Genomic DNA, 26,675 nt, shown 5'->3' on the forward strand with positions numbered 1-26,675 from the left:
CCCCAAAAACGACCACATGTTGACGGATATCTGGAGAACGCTGGCGGTGGCCACGCACCTCCCTTGAAGGATTTCCTTTTAGCCTCTCAAAAAGCAGCTTGAAACAAAAAAGCAAATGATGGTTCTCTTTGTCAAATAATTGGATTCCAGGTTATTGACTGCATGAGCTGTGGCTAAAAATCGCTAACTATGCTGTATATGAATGGCATACAATGCTGTAGACCAGGCGTGGGCAAGATACGGCCCGGGGGCCACATGCGGCCCATGAAACATTTTAATTCGGCCCGCCGAACTTGACAAAAAACTAAATGAATAAACCTTGTTAATGTTTTATTTTCTAAATACAAAGATATTTTGTGTTAATACTTTTGTTCACTTTCATTTAAAATTAAATAGATTTTTTTTTTTCTCCGATGATGTGAGGTGACCAAAACACTCCATCCATCCGCTCCTGGTCCGGCCCCGCGGTCAAATTTTAGAACCCATTGTGGCCCGCCAATCAAAAAGTTTGCCCACCCCTATTGTAGACTGTCTGTACAAGTCAAAATTAAGTGCCAGAGATGCATGCAGATAAATAACGTGTGTGGGTGTGTGAAACAAAATGTGTCGGTTTGGGACGACTGGACGGACCATTCCGTCCTTGGGAGGAAGTGCCCATCTGTGCCGTTCCCTATTCCTTAGTGTTAAGCATTGGCTGCTAGGTCAATGCGAAAAGGAAAAAGGCAACATTTTAGCTCCCATGAGTCACTTGTGCATAAAAGGTGACAGAATAGTGGATCCGTTTTCCATCGCCGTCCTCAATTCTTCCCAGCTGAAGCAGCAGTTCTGGCTCATTTACCGCAACTCCGTCTGTCCTCAGCACTGGACACTTTGGCTTAGAAGCCACTCAATGTTTTCCTTGGAAGTGGCAACAGGTCCGGCGAGCGCTGGCATCCGTGTCATGTGGTGTTCTAACTTAGTCAGAGTTGGACAGCCGAGGTGACACGCGCGGGGCACGGAGGCTGTACAGCCGTGCAAATACTGCAAGACTTATTCAAGCTGAAGCGCAATAATTTTCCGCACCGTATTTGGGGAATAAACAGTTAAACAACATATATTCCAAGTGTGCAATAAAAGTTATTATTTAGAGTATAAACACTCGGCTAAATCTGCCCCATAGGTGTTGAACTGGGACCTCATAAAACTCCAGGCCAGGATTTTAATTCCCCCCACATGGACTCAACTTTTAGTGGGTCATTCCGTTGTAGTTTTCTCGGTGGGAGGTCATAACGTCCAACATTCTGGTCTTAATAATGCCTAGAAAAACAAACTAGCGTTGTGGTGCGGGGCGGCGGGGCGGGTTGGGTGCGTGAAATATTTAGGAGCAGTCAATGAAATATATACAACGAGGACCGGCCGCAACGTAGCACATTGCTGAAAGAATGAGCGACAGAGCGTGACCAAATACAACATTGGAGATCTGGCTTCACTCACACTCTGAACACTGCGGAACGTTCCCGATGTATGTTTTGCAGCTGTCGCTCGATTTCTATTTTGGATGGAGCGGAATGATCGGTCGTTGTGTCTCCCGTCCACATCGCAATTATTTTTATTTGGTGTTCGATGGCATCCTTACACTAATAAGAATGCCCTAAAATGTCGAATCGCAGACCCCTGGGGCACATTTCACGCCTAGTTCAGTTTCAAAGCAGAATAATGAAGAGCCGTGGTGGTTGACAAGCTAGACTTGGCGCCTTGCCACATCGCCATGGCGACGCCGCATCAGGACCAGCCTGGACAGCAACAGCTCACTGATTGACAAATAGATGCTTGATGTTTAAAATGCAACGTTGCCACGGGAAATGTAATCTGATTACTCCTTCGTTAGCTCGTTTTTGTAGCGCTTTGACTTCGAAGCAACTTCAATCGGATTATTTGTTTGGAAATAGTCATGCTTTTGTGTTTACGCTTTACTCACCTGTTCGAAAAAAAGGCGACGTTATTTTTTCCAGGACGGTGGAAGCAACTTGTTTAACTTGGCTCGCCGGCCACAACTGATTCACGTCACAATTCGAGTCTGTGCCTTTGCAGATAAGCTATCTTGTAACTGTAAAATAGCAATGTCGCTAACAACTCTACTTTTCCATATCAAGTGATTGGTCAGAACTCAAAACCCCAGTCTGTGTTTAATAGTTCCGCATCTGGAGAAAGTCTGCCTGTCAAAAATAGAAATTTGTGGGTGTCCATTGCTGATACCTAAACACCAAACAGGAAGGAAAAACTGGCAAGCGGAGCGCAGTTTCCTCAGTGAAAATCTGCAGAAGAAGCCATCAGTCCAATTTTGCAGTTTTCTTTCACTCCCGTTTGAAAAGGCTTCGACACCAAGAAGTAGTGTTACTTGGAAGCCCGCGGACGCTTTTAGTGGCTTTGGCTCGGCTTTGAGGTCACGAGAATTCATCTGGACATCTCGACACAAAGCTCGCAGTCTGTTGATTTGCACGAGGTTGTAAAGGCAGATTAGACTAAAAGATAGCATGCTCTGCAAATTCTGAGCGCACCGAGATAGCTGCCACTGCTTTATTGCTGGCGGACTGCGAACGCCTGCAAAAAAAAAAAAAAAAAAAAAAAAAAAAAAAAAATTGGCCTGGTTGAATTAATAATGATTTTGTATTAGTCAGTCATGGAAAGAAGTGTGGCTGCGGCCAGAAACGAGAACAATTTAAGAGGCTGCTGTGTGATTTGTAGTTGTCAACTGTGTGTGTCTGCTGAAGCTGCTGTCTGCTTTCACAAAAAAAAAAAAAAAAAAAAACAGGCGCTGGGATGCAACTTGAGTTTATGGGCTTCGATTCTCCATCCAGAACTCTCAGAAAACATTGAGAGTGTTTCCGAGAAGAATTCTGGAGGTGCGTTTTGAAGACGGCCGCGGAATGCGTGCGACTCGCACACACCTCGAGGACATGAAGGTGCGCGAAAGGAGATATGCCACTAGGGTTATGATAGATGCGAAATATGATCTCCCACGGTGTCACTTAGATACGTCGTGCGGCGCGCGCAGACAAAATAAGACGAGACCTCAAAGACGAGTCATTGTCAGCGAGGACGCCAAAGAACGGCGTTGAGCCTCAAAGGCAAGCGTACAATTTGTGGCGATTCCCGTAAGCTGACAATGTCGACATTCCCCTCTCAGCCGTCTCCTCTGAAGTTCTCTCAAGTGGACGCCTCGGGTGGCTCGCCGTCCCACCTGCGCTGTCATGATGACCAAGCCCCGTCATAGTGACCCACCCATCGGGCTGCCCCTCCTTTGCTTTTGATATGCCCCTCATTGACCGCATCGTCGCGGACTTTGACGTCACTCCTAACGTTCCTTCCACTCCGCACGGCAACCTAAATAAACAAACAAAACATAGACTGCCTTTGTAAGGGTTGCGAGCAATTAAAGTCCAATTTCCCCCATCTCGGGTCCAGGATGTGGTTTCGGTTCGCCGCATCCGTAGAGGTTTCATTTGAGACCTTCAGGAATCCTCATGATCTGGAATGACATTTCAGCAAAGGTTTTTGGTTATAGTCTCGCTACAAGAATTGATCGACTAAACAGGATGCCTTTTATCTTACTACTTAAATCTTTTAAGACTATCGGCATTCGGAATCGCTGACCGCCTTTGCCAGACATTATACTGCTCCACTAATCTCCCGGGATGGCGATGGACGCGTGAGGAGAAAGTCCTCTGTAAAACGCCTAGTTAGTGATTAGTCGACTAGTAGACTAGTAGTTGACTCTCTGCCTTGAATAACCCTGAGGTGAAAGGGTTTTGGAAATTAATTAATTTGAGGTCAAATATGTCAGGTCTACATGAGTTATTCCTCAGCATGAGACGTTTTGTCAAAAGGTAGCGTATCTGGAAACCCGATCAGGATCGCGGTCCGCCTCAGCAAAATATCTGCCATCCATTAGCGGCCTGCACAGCGATCGAACGTAAACACAACTCCTATCTCGCCCCACGCACACACAGATGGGCATTCATCGAGCGCTTCCATTTATCTCTGTCGCCTCTCCCGCCGCTAAAAAAGCGGGAAGTAAATCACGATTGCCAGACCGTTTAAAAAGAGGTAAGATAAAAACCGTAAAACACCCGCTAGCTAAGCAGACCAAACAGCGGCCGGTGTGCGCCGAAAACGGGACCTGTCCTGGTTTTTGACTGGTTCTGTTTTAGGTAAAGCACAACCAAAAAGTTCTAATCTCCTTATCTTCCCCACCCTATCTCGGCCTCCAGCTACATTCTCAAGATGTGCCTCTTCCAGTCTCTGGAATTGTTGCAATTGTTCTCCTAAACATAAAAAAAAAAAAAGACAGAAGAGGGAGGAGGAAGTGGTGGACGATGGCGCTCCAGGGAGAAAAAGCAGTTGACACGCGTTGGAGTTCATGAGAACGGAAAAGTCAGTCGGGGGGAGAGGATGGGCAAAGATCAGATCATTAACCATCTACTGAGTCCTTTTTTTGCGATTTGGCGCCGCGCCAGAACAGATCAAACCACATCTGAAAAATATGCTTGAAAATTTCACCGTCGTCGGAATATTGTCCTGGATTCTCCATGACACGGTCAAATAACAAAGAATGCCAGACACGGTTTTCTTCATTTTTTCTAATTAAAAGTTTCCTGATTTTTGGTCGGATAAAGACGCCGGTCGTCGTGTTGCACATCTGCTCTCATTTCCTGCTCGACGTGGATTGAGAGAGACGACCGATCCCGCGGCCTCAGGAAGGAAGCAAGCGCTACCGGGAGGATATTGAGCGAGGGATGCTGCGCGGAATCCTTCGGAAGCAACTTCAGATCTCCTCCTTCTCTTCTCCGGGGTTACCTTGGTGACAAGCCAAGCTAATCCACTGACACGCTCGCTACTAGATCGCTTATCGGATTCTGGATTCAATTAGCCCGGTCTGGTTGAGAGGAGATAAATGGCCTTTTCGTATGACTCTGATATCCTAATGAGAGGGGATATGTTTGATTCCGTTTCGGAGTGGCGATACAAGATAAGAGATAGCGTGAGCTTATCAGTGACATTGGAGGCAAGGAGATTAGTCTGAGAGCATTAGGGGAACTGTAACATGATACGGTGCTTAATGAAGCGCAACAAATGTGCTTACCCTCGCTACTGCTTTGTTAAATATGCAAAGAAAGGGAAAGAAAATGGCAATCAATCCGGTTCAGCCTCATTCTGCCCCGCAGCAGCGGTAGCAGGGTGCCAGTCTGTCACACGCTCGCAGCTCATTCCCCGGGTTTTAATTCCCTTTGACAATTGCACGCCGACATCCCATTCATCTTTTATGCGCTTATTGTGTTTACAGGCTGCCGTAATCTTGTTTTCGTGAGCTGACTCATCTCGCACTGTCGGGGCTCCGTTATGACTGCTGTCATCGAAATAGTGCTGGGGTTGTTCCTGGCACGTTTTTGAAATGGTTTGTTCGTTCATATTTGTAGGATTTTTGGATGACGAGATCTCTGTTCTCGTTTCAACAGTTTTGGATGAGGATTTGGTCACAGTTCTTTGTCAAAACCATTCAACGCATTATTTCTTTTAAGCTCCGTGCTAATATGACTTCCATTCTGCTTTAAGGTGAGAATAAAATATACATAATACGAGAATTTGGCCAAGAGGAGAGATGAGGCCATGAAACTAATCGGCAGGGATGGACATTCCGCCCCAGAAATGGGTCAGTCCTTTTTTTTTAAAAAAAGGACGTACTAAGCAAGGACGGAAGCTGGTTCTCACCCGTCCCTGTAATCGTCTCTAACCGGGTCAAGTACCGTGGGTATAGAATTCAAATATTGGAACCCGGAGCAACTAAGGGACAGTAGAAGCAATTCTGAGTTCAACTAAGAGAGCGAGCGAACAAGAATCAGCATCGTAAAAACATGCATACGATAATCGTGGCTGTGAGAAGAAACAATTGAGAGTCAAAATAAATATTTTAAATAACGTTTAATTTGAGCAAAAGAATGAACTCCAATAAATAATCTGCTCCTATAAATTGGGAAACACATCAAGCATTTAAATTCAAAACAAGACGGTCCCGCCATTGATTGCATAATCAATTGATTACGAGTTTTTTTTTTTATACTTAGAAGGATTCTGTAGTGATCTCTCTCCTTTGCAATTTGATGCCTTAATCGGTACAATTGATTAACTCTCAGCAGGTAGTTATTGCGTGTCAGAACCGCGGGAAAACACCGCAAGAGACACTCTTGGCTAAAGGCGGTAAATATTGATCAACTTATCAGCGCGTACCTTTTTCAGCCTCTCTTCTTCGTTTACATTTAACACGCCGATTATCGATCTGCCTTTTGCCTCAACGCACCGGGTCTCACATTGGCCTCTAAAAGTCCTCCTTTGCAACAATCGTCACACTCCCTCCCCCTCAGTCGTCCCGGGGGCTTTACAGACCTAATGGTCCGAGTCGTCTTTTGAAGTGCTTCGCTGTTGCGCAACTTTTTCCAACATTCTAACTGTCACATTCCTGCGAGGGCAGGAGGGGGAGTGGGAGCTCAATGTAAGGTGAGGCACCTTTTGCCGTCTCCGCATCGCCGCTAGTTTGTTTAACGACTGGTCCAGGGCGGAAGGTCGAGCCTTGATGGGTGGAAGCTTCAGGCACTTATGCAAGTGAGACAAGCTACGGGTCTCGGCCTACATTGAAGCTCGTGTTTATTTCCAAAGTCAATTTAACTTTCGGGTAATAAAATTTGTGTAAGGGTTAATCAGCTCTAATTAGAAAATATTGAGCAACCATGCTGCTGAAAGGTTCAATTTAAGGTGTGTTTGTTCCGAAAAAGAGCACCTCCAGGGCTTGTCCAGATAAGGAGCAGCACCGCCCAGCCTGTGTTTGCTGAAGGTCAGCGAGTGTATTTACCTGACTGGCCCTCTGGTCGCGGCGTCCGTGGGAAACCACGTCCGTCACCAGTTTGACATTGCGGCATGCGGAGGTGACACGCATTCCTCACCATGTCTCAAGAGCAGTTCAATGTAGATTGCTATGCCGTGATGTGTGGAATGGCAAAATGCAAACTGGAAGTGTAAAGGATGCTAAAAATCACACTTCAGTATGCTCTACACGGAGACATCTTTGCAGGTATTTTTCTTTTCTCATAACTACCCTCAAAAATGGCATTTTAAAAGGGGTGTGTTGACTTTTGCAAAGCACTGAGTGTGAGTGAACTGTCATGTTGCCGAAAACAATCGAGTCGCTCCTAACTACCGCAAGTTCGGCGGGCCGGATTAAAACATTTAACGGGCCGCATGTGGCCCCCGGGCCGTAGTTTGCCCACACCTGATCTAAACGGAAACATCTTTACAAGTTATTTTTCTTTCTCAAAACTACCCACAAAAATGTCATTTTAAAAGGGGTGTGTAGACTTTTGCAAAGCACTGAGTGTGAGTGAACTGTCATGTTGCCGAAAACAATCGAGTCGCTCCTAACTACCGCAAGTTCGGCGGGCCGAATTAAAACATTTAACGGGCCGCATGTGCCCCCCGGGCCGTAGTTTGCCCACGCCTGATCTACATTCGAGTGGAACTGCTTTCAATACATTTTTCAACAGCGGTCCAGTTTTGGGACAAGAAATACCTGTCGGTTCATATTTGAAATGCCATCTTCTTGCATTAGGGAAGTAGTTGGCTTGGATTGCAGTAAAAAAAAAAAATTCTAGCTTTGGTTGAGAGCCGTTACTCTGCTTTTATGCTTGATTGAGCAAAATTGGCAAAATGTGTTTTGATGTACTTTGCGGTGGAGTGTGATTACTTGAAAGCAACTTCAGGTGAACCCCATTCTTTTCTCGCGGCTAACCTTCTGGAACAGCGCTGATCAAGTTCCACTCCAGACGGAGTTGGTGACCCAGTTGAAAAAGAAAAAGAAAAAAAAAAACAATATGAAAGGTGAAATTAGAACACTCCACAGCGGTGTGTGACCGTGTGTGTGTTCTTACAAATAAGTCTCTGCTCGTGCTGCTTTGACTTCATTTGATTCAAATTTCACTCGTGGTGTCTGTCATCTTGGAAAATCCCCAGCTTTAAGGGGAGTGAAATTAATTTTGTGGTGAGGAGGGCAGTTCTGCTATGATTTATCCCTGTTGGGGTGGAGGAATTACTGATACCGCAGAATCAAAAGGGCACAGGCTCTAAGGTTTCAAGGATCGTGCATGCTGAAAACCATCACGTTAAGAGACGGCCCTCAATGGGAGGCTGATGGTTTCTACTGGTGAAAATGACTCACAGTGTTTGGGTTATTTCGTATCATTTGCCGGGGAAAGTCATCCGAAAGCCATGTGGAGAACTCTGGGCTTGAGAAATAATTATGGGGTTACCCTCAAGCTGAAAAAAAAAAAAAGAAAAAGTATTTTCCCAAAGCGCAGTCATATATTTTATCCCGACAAATGATGCCGCCACTATTTCTGTTAGGTTGTCACATGGATGATGGATCGAATGGAAAAGTCAAAGAAAGGAAGGAAAATGTGCACGTGAAAAGAGTGGAATTTAGCTGTCGCACCCCAGATACATTAGTTAGTAAAACATTTTTGGTTGCTGTCGGGACTTTTTGCTTCGAAACCACGGTGATATGCGGACTCTCTTGCTCTTGAGTGCGTCTCCAGTGAGAAAGCGGCTTTTCATTTGGCGAAATCCAAGCCGCCTGCTGATTTACTAGGTAAGGGTGTTTTGAGTACCTCGGCGAACCCCACCCTCCATACTGAAAAGCACTTACGATCACGGCGCGGCCTCGAAGGAGCGGCGTATGTTTCACCGTATATTTATACGTTGATTCTGCAGCTGCTGAGCGAGGGAGCTCGGCGGTCGCTGATTCCGAATGCACCCGTGATATATATGAGTCGCTATCTCTTCCAAGAGGCTTGGCTGGCTGCGTTATATTGGGATGGTAAATCCAAAACACGCCCCCGGCATCTGCCCAGGTGTTGAGTTCTTATTTGCTGCGATGGTCAGGCAGAAGAGATTGGAAACAAATGTTAGATGATAAGATTTCAATACACACCCCAACGATAAAACCGGATGTCATTGAGACAAAGCACCTGAAAGTCTCATCAACTGCCCCCATCTCATGGGCCAGACAGGACTTCTCTTCTTCGCTCTGCATCACACCGGGGTGCTTTTTCTGGGGGGGCGGGAACATGAGCAAGGGGGGATGAGAAAGTGTATAGAAGATATAACCACAAGAGGAAGATGAATGAGTGAGGAGATATGATGAGGATAAGAGAAGCAAGGGGAGTAAAAAAAAAAAATGAGTGGGATGGGTCGAGCATTAACAGCCCACAGTGGATGTGAAGTTGTCGTGAGGGAGAGACGGGGAAGCTCTGGCACGCAATCAAAGCGAAGGGATTTGCAGCTTTTTGCAACGGCCTGCAAAAGCTACAAGAGATTTGACCAGAAAGACTGCTCATCATCGGGCTTCGCACAGCGTGACACAAGGCCACGGAGATCCTTGTAGTCCTAACATTCGGAGTGCTTGTTTTTCTTTTCCCACGTCTTGGGTAAACATTGATTTTTCTGGTGTGATTCATCCATGGCGTTTTACATAAGCTGTGGTTTGAATATAGCAAGGCGCCTAGCCACGGGGGGGTAGCGTCAAATCTTGCTCGGCTGATCAACTTGGGAAACCACGATTTTCGTCACACCGATCCACCTTAGTTTCAGGTTTAGGATGACTTTGATGTGTTTGATTACATTTCTCAATTACGAGCTATCAAATTAGCTCTCCCTATCATCCCCATGCTAATTCTCAATTTTGAGCTACTGTATCTATCTTGCGATTTTACCATCTAGCTTGCTATCTCACTAGCTATCTTGCTATTTAGCGGACTGTCTAGCTAGTTATCCCAATCACCCAATCGGTCTAAATATCTCGCCGGCTATCTTGCTATTGAGCTAGCTATCCCTATTACCTCCCCATATGCTAATTTAAATCCATCTATCTAGCTATCTACCTTGCTATCTAGCTAGTCATCCCTATCATCCCCATGCTACGTCTCATTTTCTATCTGTCTGTCTAGCTATCTTATCTAGCTAGCTATCAAGCTAACTATCCCCGTCATCCCCATGCTAATTCTCAATTTTGAGCTACTGTGTCTAGCTTGCTATCTCACTAGCTATCTTGCTATTTAGCTAGCTAGCTAGCTAGTTATCCCAATCACCCAATCAATCTAAATATGTAGCTGGCTATCTTACTATTGAGCTAGCTAAACACACACACATGCTAATTCTCAATTTAAATCCATCTATCTAGCTAGCTACCTTGCTATCTAGAGAGCTATCTAGCTAGTTATCTCTATCACCCCCATGCTTATTCAGAATTTCAATATTTCTAATTTTCTAGCGAGCTACCTTGCTATCTCGCTAGTCATCCCTATAATCCCCATGCTACTTCTCATTTTCTATCTCTCTGTCTAGCTATCTTATCTAGCTAGCTATCACGCTAACTATCCCCGTCATCCACATGCTGAGGGTTTGGGAATCGAAACATATCATTTCATGACTCTCTCATGAGCCCATTATGTAATTCTTATTATTTCTTTTGCCTATTAACCATCCCATCCTCTGAGCATTCCTTTCCAGTAAATTTGAACATTTCAAACAAGACCAACGACAGGCTCATCTTTCACAAGCCACTTGGCAATGTGCTTCTGGTGCGCCACTAATCGAATCACGCTTTCCATGCATGTCCAATGGCTCCTGACCTGCAGCGTGTCACTGACAGCACAGTGTGCCGCTCGCCCCGGTATCATTAAAGCAAAGCATCAACTTGTACCACATGCTTTGCTGTGGTGAGTAATAAACTTTAGATAATCATATTTTTTCTTACCCGCTGAACCGCAGGCAATGTTAAGAGCTAGGTTATTACCAATGAACAGCAACATTGCGTCTGCCTCCAGTCGGCTGTATATGTGAAGGCTGTTTGGTATTCCGGTCAGGTCGCCGCACTTGACTAGATACTTAACACCATCTTGCTATCACAATTACTGCTTTCCTCTAGGCCAGGAAGATTAGTTTTGATATAGGACACATTTCTCACCTGTCGTTCACCCTCGTCCTTATGCTTCTTGTGTATCGTTTCGACATGTATGCAAGTTTGAGCACGTTCATCCAACTCGGTTTATTTTTTACTCATTCACTACCAGCCGAGTAAAAAAAAAAAAAAAAAAAAAAAAAGGGATCTTTGACGTCTTTATCCGTCAATGGCAGTAAATGAGTTAACACATGGAAAAAAAAATTTGCAAGCTTTTTACCATAATAGAATCAGATTTTCTGCTCCACTGCTTTTTTTCTGTTCGGCATTTCCGTTGATTGACACGTTTTTGCAAACATCTCAGGCAGAAAATTTGTAAGGTGCCGCTCAGCTTCGGCATCGAGACGTCACTTATAAAAACTAATTTACCCCGGCAGCAAAGTCTACAAAAAAGCTTTTATGTGTTTTATTGAATTTTTCCTCCGGATCCATCTGACATCCATATTTGCAAAATCTTAGCTGACCTGCAGTGTTCTGTACAAGGTCTCGATTCTCCCTCCTTCTGTTTATCCAAGCATCACACTGCATATTGATATACCATTTGAAAGCCTAAATTAGCAAAATATTCAGGAGTCATCGGGCAGTACTTTGCGGAGGGGCGACTTTTTTTTTTTTAAAGGAGACATATTAGCCATTTTTCATCATTTAAAATGGTTCCCGGGTGTTTAACTTATTCACTTCCGACAGTCTTCGGACCAGGGCCGGGTCTAAGCTGGGGGGAAAGGGCGCTGGCCCCCCTCAAAAACCCAACTATTTTTAGACGAGCAATTAAAAAGTCAAAGAAGGACGAAGCCTCAAGTGCGACAGTCGAGCATCTCAAGTTCCTGAAATGCTCTCAGGCACAGCGATGGGAAATAATGATGCCCCCCCCCCCCTCTCCAAAGAGCTTGACAAGATTCTCCTCAGAAGAGACATTTTCTCCCCCACGGACTCAGAGTTCTTTTCCTTGCCCTTGTTGTTTAGTCGTTAAAGCTCAACCGGAGATCGCGAGGAGCCCCCGTGTCCCGAAGCTGAACGTCTTTGCAGAACAATAGAAGTGCAAAAAAATTCACAAGGCACTGGAAAATGCGGGCAATTTGTCAGCAGGTCAAAAATAGCTGCCCTTGTTTTCTCTTTTTGCTCTGACTGGAAATCCTGCAGGTTCAATCATTATTTAAAAAAAAAAACAAAAAAAAACAAAAAAACCTGACCTTCATCTGGCTCCTTTCGGTTCTCCCTCATTAACGCTCTTCACCAGTGTTTTAAAAAGCCTGATTAATTGCACACTGCACTTCAGTGAGACGTATTACAACAAAAATCCAAGATGATCACAAAGGAGTTTTTTTTTTTTTTTTTTTTTTAGTTCTGATATTTTGATTTTGGAACCTGCAGCGAACTGACATCCAACGCGTGCACTTTACTTGCCGCTCTCTGCTTCCCTCTTTCCTCATTTTCAAGCCCTTCAACACACACACTTCTTTTTCCGCTGGATTTGTTTTTGTAGCTGCTGCACTGAAAGCGAAGTGGCTCACGTGGAGCGACTCCCCCCCCCTTCATGACTCCTTGTGTCACCAGCTATCGTGACCTGGAAGTGACAATGTCGGTGCACTTCCCGTTTCCAGCCTGCATCCATCTGTCAAGGCGAGACCATTTGCCACTCGGCCGAGGAAGCGGGGAAAAGCGACGAGAGGAAATCCTGACAGCGAGCCGGAGAAGTTGCGTTTTTAACGTCTCACCCGTTGCCATCTGGATTCTCATGGCCGCAGTTCCTAAAGTCCACGATAACATCGTCATTCATTTTCGTAGCACGTGTGGAGGTAAAGATCCATCAAAAGCAACGCTGACACGCGCGGCAAATATGTGTGACTCACAGTCTGCTGGCGAGCGAAAGTGGGGGAAGACATCCGAGCCAGGCTGCGAGGGAGAACCACATTCCCTGGACTCGCTGTGACTCAGCAGTCGTCACACGTGACTCGGCGGCGAGTCAGATGTTGAGCACTTCCACACGGACCACTTTACAGTAAATATCAAGGTTGGGAAGGTGGCTGGCAGCCCGCTCAGACCTCGGTGTTATTTAACTGTTGCTGGGAGTCATTAATGGTTGCATAAGATGGACTCTTACGGGAAGTCTGGGGAATCGTGCGTTTGGAAGGTTATGAAGCACGGCAGGTTTTGTTTTTCACCTTCGTCGGTGTGTCATCAAGTCAGAATGTGGTGCTGGATGCAACTTGTGGAACAGGTCCTATTTAAGAAGAAGACGGGGAGGGGGGAGGTGGGGGGGGGGTCACATTTCATTCTTGCGCATTAATCGTCACTCTTATTTATATTGAACTCGTTTTACGTCAGCTTAGGTCAAATGAAATGTATTTTTGGGCTTGTATATCCGTCAATGGCAGTGAATGAGTTAAGTAGCAATTTTATAAGCTAATTTAAAGCTATGACATTTTTTTTTTTTTTTTTTAAATCCACCTGTTGCTGAACCGAACCCTTAATTCATAACTTGAAAGAAAGGAACCAAATATGGGATGCTTTTATTTCATTTTCCCTTCAGTTTTATCTTAAAAAAAAAAAAAAAAAAAAGATGCATGCTCAATCGGGTTCAGGTCAGGTGATTAATCTGGCTATTGCGTAACATTCCACTTGCTTTGGCTCTGTAAGAAATCACCAAAGGTCTGCTGACGCCCTCGAATGGGACGACGGCACTATTAGTCCTCGCGCCGTCGAGGGTCATGGCCCCAATTTCCCCTGATTTGCTCACACTCAGCAACACACACACCGCCCGTCTAATAAATGAAACGCTGCGTTGGAGTGGGAGGCTGCGTGAAGGGGGCACGCTTAGCCTCTCTGAAACCCGTCTCCAACGATGATGATGGAATCAGTACAACCTTTCATGTCACCATACAGCAATGGGACAAGAACAGTTTTTTTCTTATTGCTGAACCAAAAGTGTGACATAAAGCTGGTATGTGATAATAATGGTGCCGATTTTGTTTTTATTTTTTGTTTGGAGAGATGTGGCTCGTAATGACGAAAGAATAAATGCTATTCGTGATTTCTGAGGCGCTTCAATGGTCCTTGGCTTGTAAATATTGGGATTGATCTCGATTGAATGGCAGCTGGTTGCATAGCAGGATCAGTGCAGTGCAGCCCCCTGCTGGTGGCTTTGCGTATTACATCAAGAGGTGCCGCAGCAAGTGCTTGGTGCAATCTGTCTTGTCACTCATTTTGACTATTCCATAATCAGCTTTGAATCGAGGATTTTATGAAGCCATTTATTTAATTAGTGGAGGAATTCAATTCTTTATTAGGACTGATTGACTTTAATATTGTAGAGCTTGCATCAAAAGGAAAGCTTTTTTTTTTTTTTTTTTTTTTTATGGCAGCAAATCAAAACCCTATTAACGATGTCATCGCCATTCACTTTTGTTCCACACAAAGCAGATGGCGGCGCTAATAGACAAAGAACCTTAGCAAAATCTGCCTGACGACAACTCCGCTGTTCTTCCTCATCCCAACAAGTTGTCATCATGATGCTGACCAGCGAGCCGGTCAATGCTGCGAGAATGTGACACATCCTCCAGCCATGACTCGCACAGATTCCCTCGCACACAATTTGCTTTTTAGTCAGCTCGACAATATGAACCGGCACGTCACAGTGGTTGTTTTTGATGAGAAGGTTTCAAGTGCGTGTGCACATCTGTTCGCTGTGTGTTTCCGCTGGAGCTTTCTCACCATGGCAGCGGTCTAATGACATGCTAGCGGTCTGATTTATTTGTGTTTTTGTTATGGGGTGGGGGCGTCTGAAGAAAGAGTGATTACATAGAGTTGCGAGATATCCGAGAATAGACGAAGCCTTGGGACATTTGTGCAACACTCCAGCATCTTGAGGCTAAAAAGCAAGAGAATGCACGATTCTCCCGCCCTGACATAAATTGTGCACGTGAACTTGAACAGTGAACCCGCAATTATTGCACGATTTCACACTGACCTGCAATGATTTTAAAACATAGTTCCAACATATTTAAATGAATTAAAAGAAACGTTTCATTTTCCTCAGCACCTGTCACTCTCGCTCAGCGGCCCTTCGAATTAGAGGCGCAGAGTGCGCGCTTCTAGCTGTTTGACACTCCCAGATGTCCTGTAAAATTGACACAAAACAAAACAGGCATGAACATTGGATATTTAAATGCCAAAATGTTCAACCTGGCTAAGAAAAGTCCACTAGCTCAATAACAATGTGAAATGCCATAGACGGGCTAACGGCATATAGCATTGACGTAACAGTAAATCTAAACCTTCAAACATCCAGCGTGTATCAATACGTAGTCTTTCTAATTTCTAAAAAAAAAAAAAATGCTGAAAAATCTGTGCTACAACAAGGTCAAAAATTTAATGTAGTATAGTCGGGTAACACTTAATAAAAAGCAAATGCCGACGTGCAGCAATTGCATCTCAACGTCATGGCTGCCTCCGTGACGACCACAACACAAGCAGCAAAATACGTTTGGACCGATTTATCACTCCTGAACTTGACATCACCATCACTCCGTGACTGATATTTAATCCTGCCTGCAAACAACTGTTGGCCTCTGTGAACGAACAACCGTCAATCATCACAGGAAGCTCCTAAAGACTAACCTCATAATTCCGCGTCTGCTTCTTATTAATGTATATCGCGCTAAAATTCAAACGTGGGCCTTCCTCTGTGCACTTTTTTCAGCAGGGTGACATAATATGCAGGATCATGATTGTTGATTCCCTGCCTCAATTTTATATATTATATAATATTGCCCATGCGTGCCCTATTTATTTTAACCGAAAACAAGAAAATGTCATTTGCAGGCCCACTAGTTGAAACGTGCCATTTTTATTAATATTGCGTTTGCGGAATGTGAGTTAAGCAGTAAAATCCACCTGTTTTTAGCCATCTCAGCTGGCGGCCATTTTGTCACTTCTGTCGACTGAAAATGACATCACAGTTGCTCAGGGCTCAGTTAACGACCAATCATGGCTCATCTTCAGAAAACAGGCGACCCGTGATTGGTTGTAACGAATCCCTGAGCGACTGTAATGTCATTTTCAGTCGACAGAAGTGACAAAATGGCCGCCCCCGGAGATGGTTAAAAACAAGTTTTTGCGGATTAACTAAAATTCCTCAAACCCAATATTAATCAGAATGCCATGTTTAAACTAGTGAAGGCACATAGAACATTTAATTGCAAAGAAACATTTTTGGGTTGACTTCCCCTTTAAGGCGTGATTTCAACCCCAACAATCGCGATCCTGACCCTCATGTGTTAGCTCCTTCCCTGAGATTCAATTGTCAGTTCATTAAACTGGACTACAAATGCTCGTCCCACTCAACTTCCTGACATGAAAAAAAAAACGTTACAATAATTCATCATACTTACCAGCAATGCTGATTATTAAATATAACAATATGCGCAGATCGTCCAAATGGGCTGGTACTGTCCAACCAATCAGAAGACAGAAAAATACCGACATCATCGAGGGTCCTCTAATATGTATGAGGCCCAATTTGAAATCTGATTGGTTAACGGTCTCGTTGCTAATTTGGATGAAATGACATAGGCAATCACGATTGATTGCGATGTAGCCTGAAATCGGATTGGACAAGAAAATCTCAAAGCCACCGGAAGACAAACGCTGTGCAACAAATCTTACAAAATTAGCTTGTAAATATTCATTTTTCTAGTTTGGCCTTTCCACCGCATCCTCCGTCTCCCGGCTTCTTTCTGGCACGCCGCACTTCCAAGCGCTCCACATCCAGCGTCCAAAAACATCTCCCAGCCGCATGCAATTATGTCATTTTCGACTCAGCACTTCTGCAAAAGCGACAAAGTGGCTTGGCACGTGACAAAAAGATGACTGAACGTCTTGGCGCCGTCATTTTAGTCTTATTCTCCGATCGTTGTCGTGATGTCACACCGGGGGAGGGTTAGCTTGAAAGCGACGATACGCACGAATGTTGTCTTAAATAATAACTTTAAAATCGTTTGGAAGTTTGCTACAACAATACAAATAGAATCACCTACTTTTGTGGTCTTGGAATTTTTAGTGGACCAGCCAGAACACTCTATTACTTCAAATACTCTAATTTAGTTACTTTTAAATTTAAGTAATCTCTAATGTATATAAAAAAATGCAACGATATTTACTTTGTCCGTTGATGCGTTTAATCGCTGTGTGCAGAGCCGACTCATCGGCTTTGAAAATACAGCCGCACTTTTTGCCGTGATTGACAGCTGGCGCGGCAACAGAGACCCCCTTCTCCTGATTGGTGTCCGCCGGTGTCACCGTTGGGGAAACTTTCAGACTCGCCGCTTTGGGTGTTTGCAGCGCTGGGAGGCTGCACGTAGGAAGGGGCCCTCGACTCATTCCGCTCTCGGGAGAAGGTAATGACAGTTTTGGAGGGAATCAAGACGCATCAGACTTGCCGCTCAAAGAAGGTCCGTGCGGTCAAAAATGGCTTCCAGGTGCTCCGCTTTGAAACGCAGACAAAAGACATGTGCGTCGCGTGATTCTGGCGGAAATTTGTTTTCAGCTCTTTCTGGCGGTTCATCTCTTTAAATGACCCCGGAAAATGACTTGAACGGCAAATAGTTTCTCTGGAGTGCTTGTGTGTGGGGGCGGGGTCTAATTTGCTTAACAACCGCCCAAACGTGGCGTTCCTCCACCCTTGACTTGATCAGCGAGGCTGGGTGAAGATCCAAAGCCACTTTCAAGTGAGATTAGACAGTCTGAAAAACGACCATGCGTAATCGCACACAGGTGCAGCATCTCTCCCATCACTTCAAAGCCAAAGGGTAAGCAGAGCTGCATTGAGTTTTATCCGATGAAGTTGTCAACGAAGTGGCACTCGGCACGTTGTAGACTGTGAAGTGCAAAGTCCAAGCGATTTTTTTTTTTTTTTTTAGTGACACTCACTCATGTTCTGACCCCCGTCATTATGAAAATCAAAGCCGAACCTGTCATTAGTCCGGGGGCTAATTTCAGCGCCACAAGAAATAGGGGGTGTAAAATGTGCTGTAAACCTGGCAAAGGCTTCAAAGAACCTTCACACTATTTTAAATGCTGTCTTATTTTAAAAAAAAACTAAACAAAACGGAATGCAGTAGCTTTTGTTTCTCTTGCCATAAACTACTTCCAATGATGTAGCCGTCCTCTCACACACATTTCTATCCATTCTGCTGTATGGGCTGCTCACGAATACGGTTTGATGTCGCATTTAATCACCTTGAAGCCTCACATGAGAACAGGACCCAAGCCAAGTTTTTAAGCCGCCGCAGCCATGGGAGGACACTTAGCCCGTTTCGGACAGCCCCTACGCCGCTAAACGCCCTCGGATCGATTGGACATACGTGCCGGGTCCCCCCTCGACTGCCGTTAAACTGAATTTATTCGACGGGGTTGGACCGATGCCATGATTAAAGAGCCCATTCATCCACTGATGCTGCATTGATGCATACGTGAACAGTGACGGGGATGCGGTCCTTCTCCTCCGGTCTTCGCTGGTTCCCCCTAGAGGACGCCGGGTGACACTGCAGCTTGTGTCAATAATACCTGCGCCGATGTTGTCACTGCATTGTGGTTAAGGCTGCTGGAGGCTGAGGGAACAACTTGCTCTGGATGTCTCACACCAAAAGGGGGACTCAACGGAGAAGGTAAACGAGAGGCAGGAGGAGGAAGGCTTTGCTAACGTGTGTGTTGAACGCTCGCGTGCGCATTATTTGACGTGGGCATCTCAGAAGGAGGCAGAGGCGAGAAGAAAAAAAAAAAAAGCAGAGGGAAAGAGGAGCCGAGCGGGCTGAACTCTTCCACGGTGTCACCGGGGAGTCGTGAATCGAGTGCGGCGGCGAGGGCGGGCTGCGTCTGATGCTTGTCACACAGCTGGGAGGGATGAAGATGGGAGGCGACGCCGCCCGCGCGCAAAGGTCTCCACTTAACTTGAACGCATCACTGCGATACTTCAAATGAGACAATAAATAATACTTTGCCGGGCATCCCGCTGGGGTGAGAAAAGGGTCTTTTCAGGGATGAGGAATACACAGGACGTATACTGCAAGCATTGCAGACATGTTGCGTTTATCAATTTTAATTGCCGCTCATTCATTTTCTGTAGTTCTTAACTCGAACGCCTGCTGAATTTGGGTGAGAGGTGTCGGACTGCTTGCCAACCAATCGCAGGGCTCTTAAAGAAAACGAACTCGTCGCACTCACATTCACACCGATGGGCACTTTTTGAACCCTGAAAAATGTGATTTCCTTCTCGCTAGAGCAAAAAAAAAAAAAAACTTCATGGAAGTGACAAAAGGCACAAATATTCGCAAACAATCATAATCCAGATGTAGCCTGGACAAGATCGCGATATTGCAAATACATCTTTTTAAAGGGGGGTGTAAAAGTGCCTGTGACTTGTAGACTTTAGAACAGGTGTGGGCAAACTACGGCCCGGGGGCCACATGCGGCCCGTTAAACGTTTTAATCCGGCCCGCCGAAGTTGAAAAAAATGAAATGAATAAACCTGGTTCATGTTTTATTTTCTAAATACTATAATTTTTCAAAGACATATATATTGTTATAATGCTTTTATTCACTTTTATTTCAAATTAAATTGATTTTTTTTCTCAGTAGGTGACGTTACCAAAACACGGCATCCATCCGCAGCTGATCCGGCGCCTCTGTCTAATTTTAGAACCCATTGTGGCCCGCCAATCAAAAAGTTTGCCCACCACTGCTTTAGAAAGTGTACAGATGTGCAGCAACTTCATAATAATCAGCAAAATCAATCCGTTTTTAGCCACGTCACGGGGCGGCCATTTTGTCACTTCCGTCGACTGAAAATGACATCACCTCCTGAGTCCTGAGCAACTGTGATGTCATTTTCTGTCGACAGAAGTGACAAAATGGCCGCCCCCCTGTCATGGCTAAAAACGATGGCTTTTGCAGCTTAATTAATATTCCAAAAATGCAATATTAAGCGTTGATACGTGACATTGTCATCCACTTCAAGTGTTTGTTTTTTTTTTGTTTTTTTTCTCGGACGTTTTCATAGCACTCATGCGTCTCGCCAAAGCGACCCTGCGGAATGGCGGCAGCTGTCGGCTTCAGTCGGTTGTTGGCCGTCTTTTATCAGTCACTTTATGGACTCTCGTGAAAGACTAAAAGACTGCTAAGAGGTCTGGCGGATGATAGAACGTCTTATACAATGTAATGCTCCTTTTATAAACTACATTTGAATCAATTACAGTCTGGATTTATGCACCCTTGGCATGGCCGCTGTTGATCTGAATGGATTATTTGCATAAAAGCTGAAATCACAGCCTATTAAGAATCACTTAGATTGGCTTTCGGATTTTAACTGTCGTCCGGTCAATAAATGCAATGGATGGCTTATTCAACGGCCAGTTTCAATGCAGCAGATCGAAACTTTCCTAGTTGGACTGGAAAGTGAAATGGGAAATTGTGCCGCGCTGTAAAACATTAATAGCAAATGACTGAATGGTCACAGTTCTTTATCGGGCCGTAATTGAGATGAAAAGAGCAACAGTTGAGTCATTGTGGTCGGCTCGTAACGACTCACGCCGGGGCTGTAAAATATGCTTAAACAGCTTCGCCATTTTATTCAATGTTTTACGTCATTCGGCAACATTTTTTTTTTTTTTAAATAGTCTGGTGATGTTCTGTGTTTACAGATTTACACAGATTGGGCCAATCACTACCTGGCCAAGTCGGGATGTCCGCGGCTCATCAAGGACCTGAGCCAGGATGTCACCGATGGAGTCCTGCTGGCGCAGATCATCCAAATAATCGGTACGCGCTTACGCGTCACGCACCAACCCGATGTTAGGATGACATTTATTATTGATGCCAGAAAATGCACGGAAGCGCTTTTTTGGTCTTTGCAGTCTCTTGTACTTTTGATAGATCAAATTTTATTTAACACAAAACATTGAGATGATTTACCGATGGTTCAAAGTGCTGCAGTCTAGCAGATAGTATTCACCTTAAAGGGGAAGTCAACCCCAAAAAATTTCAAAACAAGAAAATGTTCGATGCAGGCCACTAGTTGAAACGTGACATTCTGATTAATATTCCGTTTGAGGAATATGTGTTAAGCAGTAAAATCCACCCGTTTTTTTTAGCCGTCTCAGGGGGCAGCCATTTTGTCACTTGCTGTCGACTGGAGAATGACATCACCGTTGCTCAGGGCTCAGCTTCAGAAAATTGGTGAGCCGTACTTGGTGGGTGAGCTCTGTGAAAAACTGTGATGTCATTTTCAGTCGACAGCAAGTGACAAAATGGCCGCCCCCTGAGATGGCTAAAAATCGGTGTATTTTATAATAATAATAATACTGCTTAGTTCAAATGTAATATTTATCTGAATTCCGCGTTTAGACCAGTGAAGGCGCATAAAACATTTTATTGCAAAGAATTTTTCAGGTCTGACTTCCCCTTTAAGTATCGGCAGCATTTACGTTATGGTGTAATGTATGCGGTAATTTTTTTTTTTTTCAATGAATATACCTAATTAAACAAGTTGCAATTAATTTATTTGTTGAAAAATATAAATTACACGCATACAAATTACTTTCCTGAAATATTTGGTGAATTGATTATGATCATATCCAAATTTCTGTATTTTTAATGTGCGCCTTGATGACAGAAATTTGCCTACCCTTGCTTTTTATTCTTATGTACCCCTTTTTTTATTGTTTTATTTTATTTATTTTATTTTTTTTTTGGAAGGGGGTACAAATGAGAAAAAAAAAACTTTCATAACTTTTCTTTGTGTCTCCATCGCCACTTCTTTTTTTTTTTTTTTTTGCCTCCTTGTGCAGACTATTCCTTCTCCATTACCACTCACCGACGCTGTCCATCCTCCTAAATCTGTCATTTGTACTTCCTTGAACCAACTCGCACACACACACGCTCTCTCTTTTTCTCTCCCTCTCCGTCGGATTGAAACTTTACCCTCCCCGCTTGCCCCGAAACAGACAATGAGGCCGCGCCGTGGCCTGTCAGTAATTCTCTGGCAGCAGCTGACGAATTAGGCAGCTTTGCTTCCCAGACGCCTCACGCGCGCGCACCCGCACCCGCACCCCCCCCCTCCCACGCTCCCACACATGCCGCGCGCACCTCACCCGGAGGGTTCCGTGCCGGCTTGCACCTGAGCGGACTCTGTGGCATGGTAAACATCTCTTCGTCTCCTCTCTCCCGCAGCCAATGAGAAGGTGGAGGATATCAATGGCAGCCCCCGGAGTCAAACCCAAATGGTGAGTCTTCTCTTTGTTTCGGAATGTTGTCGGCACGTGAAATTCTCTTCACGTTCGCCATCCCATCAAATATAGTTGAATATTATCGTTCTTAATATGCTTCCTCACAAGGTGATTTTGGCTCGTTTATGTGATATCGGTTCAGCCGCGTGCCCACCGCTAAAGTGGAAAAGTAAATCCACGATTTTTTTTAATGAGCACTCTGAGGTCCAGCCTGGCAAAATCCGGCCCTTTTTTTTTTTTTTTTCTTCTTCTTCTTCTTCTGCTATAGCCATTGTACCGGTATGTGTTCATATATTTCCACTGTGTTATTATGTAGGTCGCCCAGACAGGACAAATTGATGGATTTGATTTAAAGTCTCGGAAACATCTGAGGAGTCAATCTGGGATTTGCTCCAAAAGTCGTGCGCCCGGACAATTGGTTTCACACGTTTTCTCAGCTGTTTTGGACTCGCTCCTCGGCGAAAATAAAAAAAAAAAAAAAAAAAGAGAAAATGGCGCTAAAGAACCAGGAAGGAAGAGGGAAGGTGAAACCTGAGAGTTAGAGGTGTCAAACCGAGTTTCCTGGAGAGAAACGCCAAAAGTGATTGTGGGCCCAACTGGTAAGGCTTCATTGTCGTCTGGGCTTGTAGAATCGAGAACCAAAAGTTCTGCGGCGGACCAAATTTTTGACTAATTAGGCCAAATTTTTCAGAGTTTGGCTGTTTTCAACTATGAAGTAAATGTCATTGTTAGAATCTGCCGGTTTTTACGATCATGAGAAAAATGTCTGGCGGGAAAGGCTCATGGTGTGATTCTTACGAAATTATTTTGCCGTCTAATTCAATTTTATTTTATTTTTTTTATATAGTTTAGGTGTCACAAAAGCAAAAAAATGCCAGCGTCAAAGTTTCTTTTCTACTTTTTCATTCCTTTCTTAAAAAAAAGCTTGTTTTCTCCGCTTTTTGGTTAGACACTGTTTTTGGTGAACCCAATTTTTTTTTTCAAATACTGTTTCGTCAATTATAGAAAGTGCTCAAAACATGTTTTATTCCGGTGGAAAAAGAGATTCTACTTTTTTTTTTTTTTTTTTTTGATCTGGTTGGTCCTCCTGTCGTTACAAAACTGGAAATTTTGCGAGTTTTGAAATATCGGTTCAAGTGCTCTTGCGTTAAAACCTGACTGTGGTTTAGAGTCGGGATTAGGTTTCAAATTATTCTGGATTTTATCAACGGTATGTCCTTGAGTAGCGCTTGCGTGTGTGTGCAACTTTATTCTTTGTCTCCGGCCACTTCCTAAGCCCCCTGATCCCCCCCACCTGCTCTGGGGGAAACCGAAGGCCCAGCCTGCTTGGGAATCTCAACTTTAAGGAAGCACGCTTGACTTCACGGATCAAATGCGTCCCAATGCTTGAGAATTTGTCAGCAAGTGATGCTTGGGAGTTGCCGAGTCCGGTTAACCGGCGATGAGAAAAAGCAGAAGTGAAAATTCGAGCCTTCTTGTCCAAAGTGGGAGGTCTCTGCAGGTGTGGTGAGTGGACGGCGGCCAACGAAGCAGCTGCCGGAGCACATCAGCGTCAGTGCGGACTCGTCAACTAATCTTGGCCTGCGTAGGGATTTCCTCCAAAGAGCAAATGGTTTTTGAATGTTTGCAACGTATAGAGCTTGTCTTTTGTCGTCAATCAATTTGATGCCAGCGTCAGATGGAGGAGCGCTTTTAGTGAACATGCGACGCAAAGGAATCGATGTGGGTCACAAACGATTCCGCGAGCGAGGAACGATTTGGTGAACGACTCTTTTGAACGATTCTTTTCGATGAACTGATTCTAAGGAGTCAGTTTACCAAAGAACTGTCATTTTCATCACTACAAATGAAATTTTCAATGCTGTTTTTTTTTTTTCATATATTTGCAATTAGTGATTTAATTGATTAATTTTTGAGTTTTCATAGAAGCCCCTTGCGAAATCTCCAAATGAGGTATAAAAAAAAAAAAAAAAAATCATCACTGGTGGAAGTGGTCCAGCAGGGAGCCCAATGGAATCGAAACAGTCCGCCGAAAGCTCTGAAGAATGATTTTGCGACAGGTGGTTTATGATAACTGCAGGATTGCGCGTGTTTTGATGGTAAACTGATAACTGCGTCTCACGCGCACTTTTGTGTTTGTTGGAAGGGAAACTTGACATAATTTCTATCAACTTTTCCAGCTCGTAGCAGCGGATGGCAAAAAAGAGCCTTATTCAGCGCTCGGCAGAAAATATTAAAAGTCTCGCAACACTAATCCTCCTCATTATGGACAGAGATCGTTAGCAAAGCACGCAGCGCTTCCCCTGGAATACAGATGAGTGTGCACTTTTGTTTTTCTCGGGTTCACTCTTGCGTCTTTTGTTTCGGGCCGCCTCAGCAAAGAGTCTCGTGCAAAAAAAAAACAAAAAAAAAAAAAAAACACGTCACCTCGTAAATGATGAATACCGTTCTGTAAATGAAGTGATGCGGCATCTGCCCGCAGAAGCCGGCTGATCGTTTTCGAAGAGATTAGATGTAACAACTCCCCGCTTTTATATTCTAGTCTGCCAGATTTATAGTGCGTCGCGGATCATATTAAAAGCAACCGTCCTGGCCAAGCCTAAATGCATTTTGGCTCACGGGCTCTAAATAGTTCTGCACTTGTGATTTAATGACAATGTAGGGGAGTGCTTCATGGATCGTATTCCGCTCAAATCTTGAAACAGGCAGAATTATCTTGTCGGAGCAAAAAGCGAAATAAGCAGATTTCGGTTAAATTTCAAAAAAATGTTATCTTATTTAAGATTTCACTTTTTGCAGTGCTGCACTTGATTGACTGGCCTGAGACGATAATGATCCCCATCGTTATAAGAACGTCTACTTCCTGGAACGAGTATCTGCATCGAAAACAATACTGCAGACCGGGGGGTGGGCAAACTTTTTGATTGGCGGGCCACAATGGGTTCTAAAATTTGACAGAGGGGCCGGACCAGGATGGAGTGTTTTGGTCACCTCACCTCATCGGAGGAAAAAACAAAATACAATTAATTTTAAATAAAAGTGAACAAAAGCATTCCAACATTATATATGTCTTTGAAAAAACACAATATTCAGAAAATAAAACATTAACAAGGTTTATTCATTTCATTTTTTTCACTTTTGGCGGGCCGGATTAAAACGTTTAACGGGCCGCTTGTGGCCCCCGGGCCGCAGTTTGCCCACGCCTGCTCTAGACATACCAAAACCAAAAAAAAGCACAATTTTTTTTAATTTCTTCAATTGAACTCATTGACATCAGCGAGGCAACCCGACTAACTATTTAGCCTCAGCAGCAGGTTTGCAGAGCTGCCTTTGTGGTCTCATTGAGCCTTGCGTTTCTTTGAGACTGCAAAAAGGCCCACCGGTCTCATCTGGACCCCATCTGCGTGCTGCCTGCACTCCACCTCCGACATGACGACAAATGGCGCAGACTTATTCTTCATCGGCCAGATGTTTCATCACCACCGCTGCTCATTAATAACCTCCACAACCAATCGATCATGTTTCTAATTTGAGGCGCACCCCGGGTCGGAGTTTTAGCAACCAACTGGCTCAGGAGTCCTCGGGTTGTTTACAACAGCGTGGCTTGTTCCGGAAAAAAAAAAAATCTAACAAACGGAGGATGGCCACTATGGGCTCGGGAAGCATCCCCGATGGCAGGTGATTGGCAGCGAGCGCCCCAAAAAGGGACAATTCTAGTTCTCTTCGTTTTCCTCCGCACGCTGATCGACTTGTCAAGAGGGGTTAAAAAAAAAAAAAAAAAGGAATCATGTTCATCTCTGCCAAATGTTGAGGTCGCAAATAAACTTTCATTTAAGGGGAAAAATAAAGTCTTCAGATCCGCTGGTTAGTTTGCTTTCGCCGCTCATCTCGTTATGTTTCCACATGCGACAGCTGGTTCAGCAAGAAGCCCTGAAAACGATACAGGACGCCGCACCGCGGGCCAAGCAACCGAGTGCTTGCATTTTCGCCAATACTCGAACCTGGAAAGTTGCAAACAAAGTGTATTTCAAGAGTGTGTTTACAGTGCCTCCAAGTCGCCCGAAATAACACGAGCCTGTTCACGTTTTACACTCCATATACAGTAATCCTGTAAAGTGTATTATTCCCTACCTTGAGGCTTAAAAAAAAAAAAAAAAAAAAATGTTGTTGCAAGTCCCTGGAAGTTGGCAGCTTGTGGTTCTCATCCCACCTCTGCACGCGGCATGTGGTCGCTGAGCGAGATAAAAAAAAAAAATGCAAGCAGGAGGGCGGGCGGGGATAATAATCCAGAATATTCCGTTGTTTAATTGGTATCATCGATGTCAAGATGATGCGGCGATAATTTTTTTTTTCAT

At 44.3% G+C, this 26,675-nt stretch overlaps 1 protein-coding gene across 6 annotated transcripts in view; it reads left to right on the plus strand.

Annotated features, from left to right (window-relative positions):
• The window catches only part of nav3 (neuron navigator 3), a 182,847-nt gene that overhangs the window by 93,824 nt on the left and 62,348 nt on the right, over positions 1 to 26,675 (plus strand). For all 6 annotated transcript variants that reach the window (XM_088288882.1, XM_088288881.1, XM_088288884.1 and 3 more), the window contains 2 exons: positions 20,737 to 20,854; positions 22,265 to 22,317. In XM_088288882.1, the coding sequence (XP_088145008.1) occupies positions 20,737 to 20,854; positions 22,265 to 22,317 (171 nt within the window). The remainder of the gene's footprint in view (positions 1 to 20,736; positions 20,855 to 22,264; positions 22,318 to 26,675) is intronic.

Source organism: Idiotropiscis lumnitzeri, chromosome 2 (assembly GCF_059441095.1).
Source record: "Idiotropiscis lumnitzeri isolate Australia: NSW breed Sydney's pygmy pipehorse chromosome 2, RoL_Ilum_1.0, whole genome shotgun sequence".
Lineage (NCBI taxonomy): Eukaryota > Metazoa > Chordata > Actinopteri > Syngnathiformes > Syngnathidae > Idiotropiscis > Idiotropiscis lumnitzeri.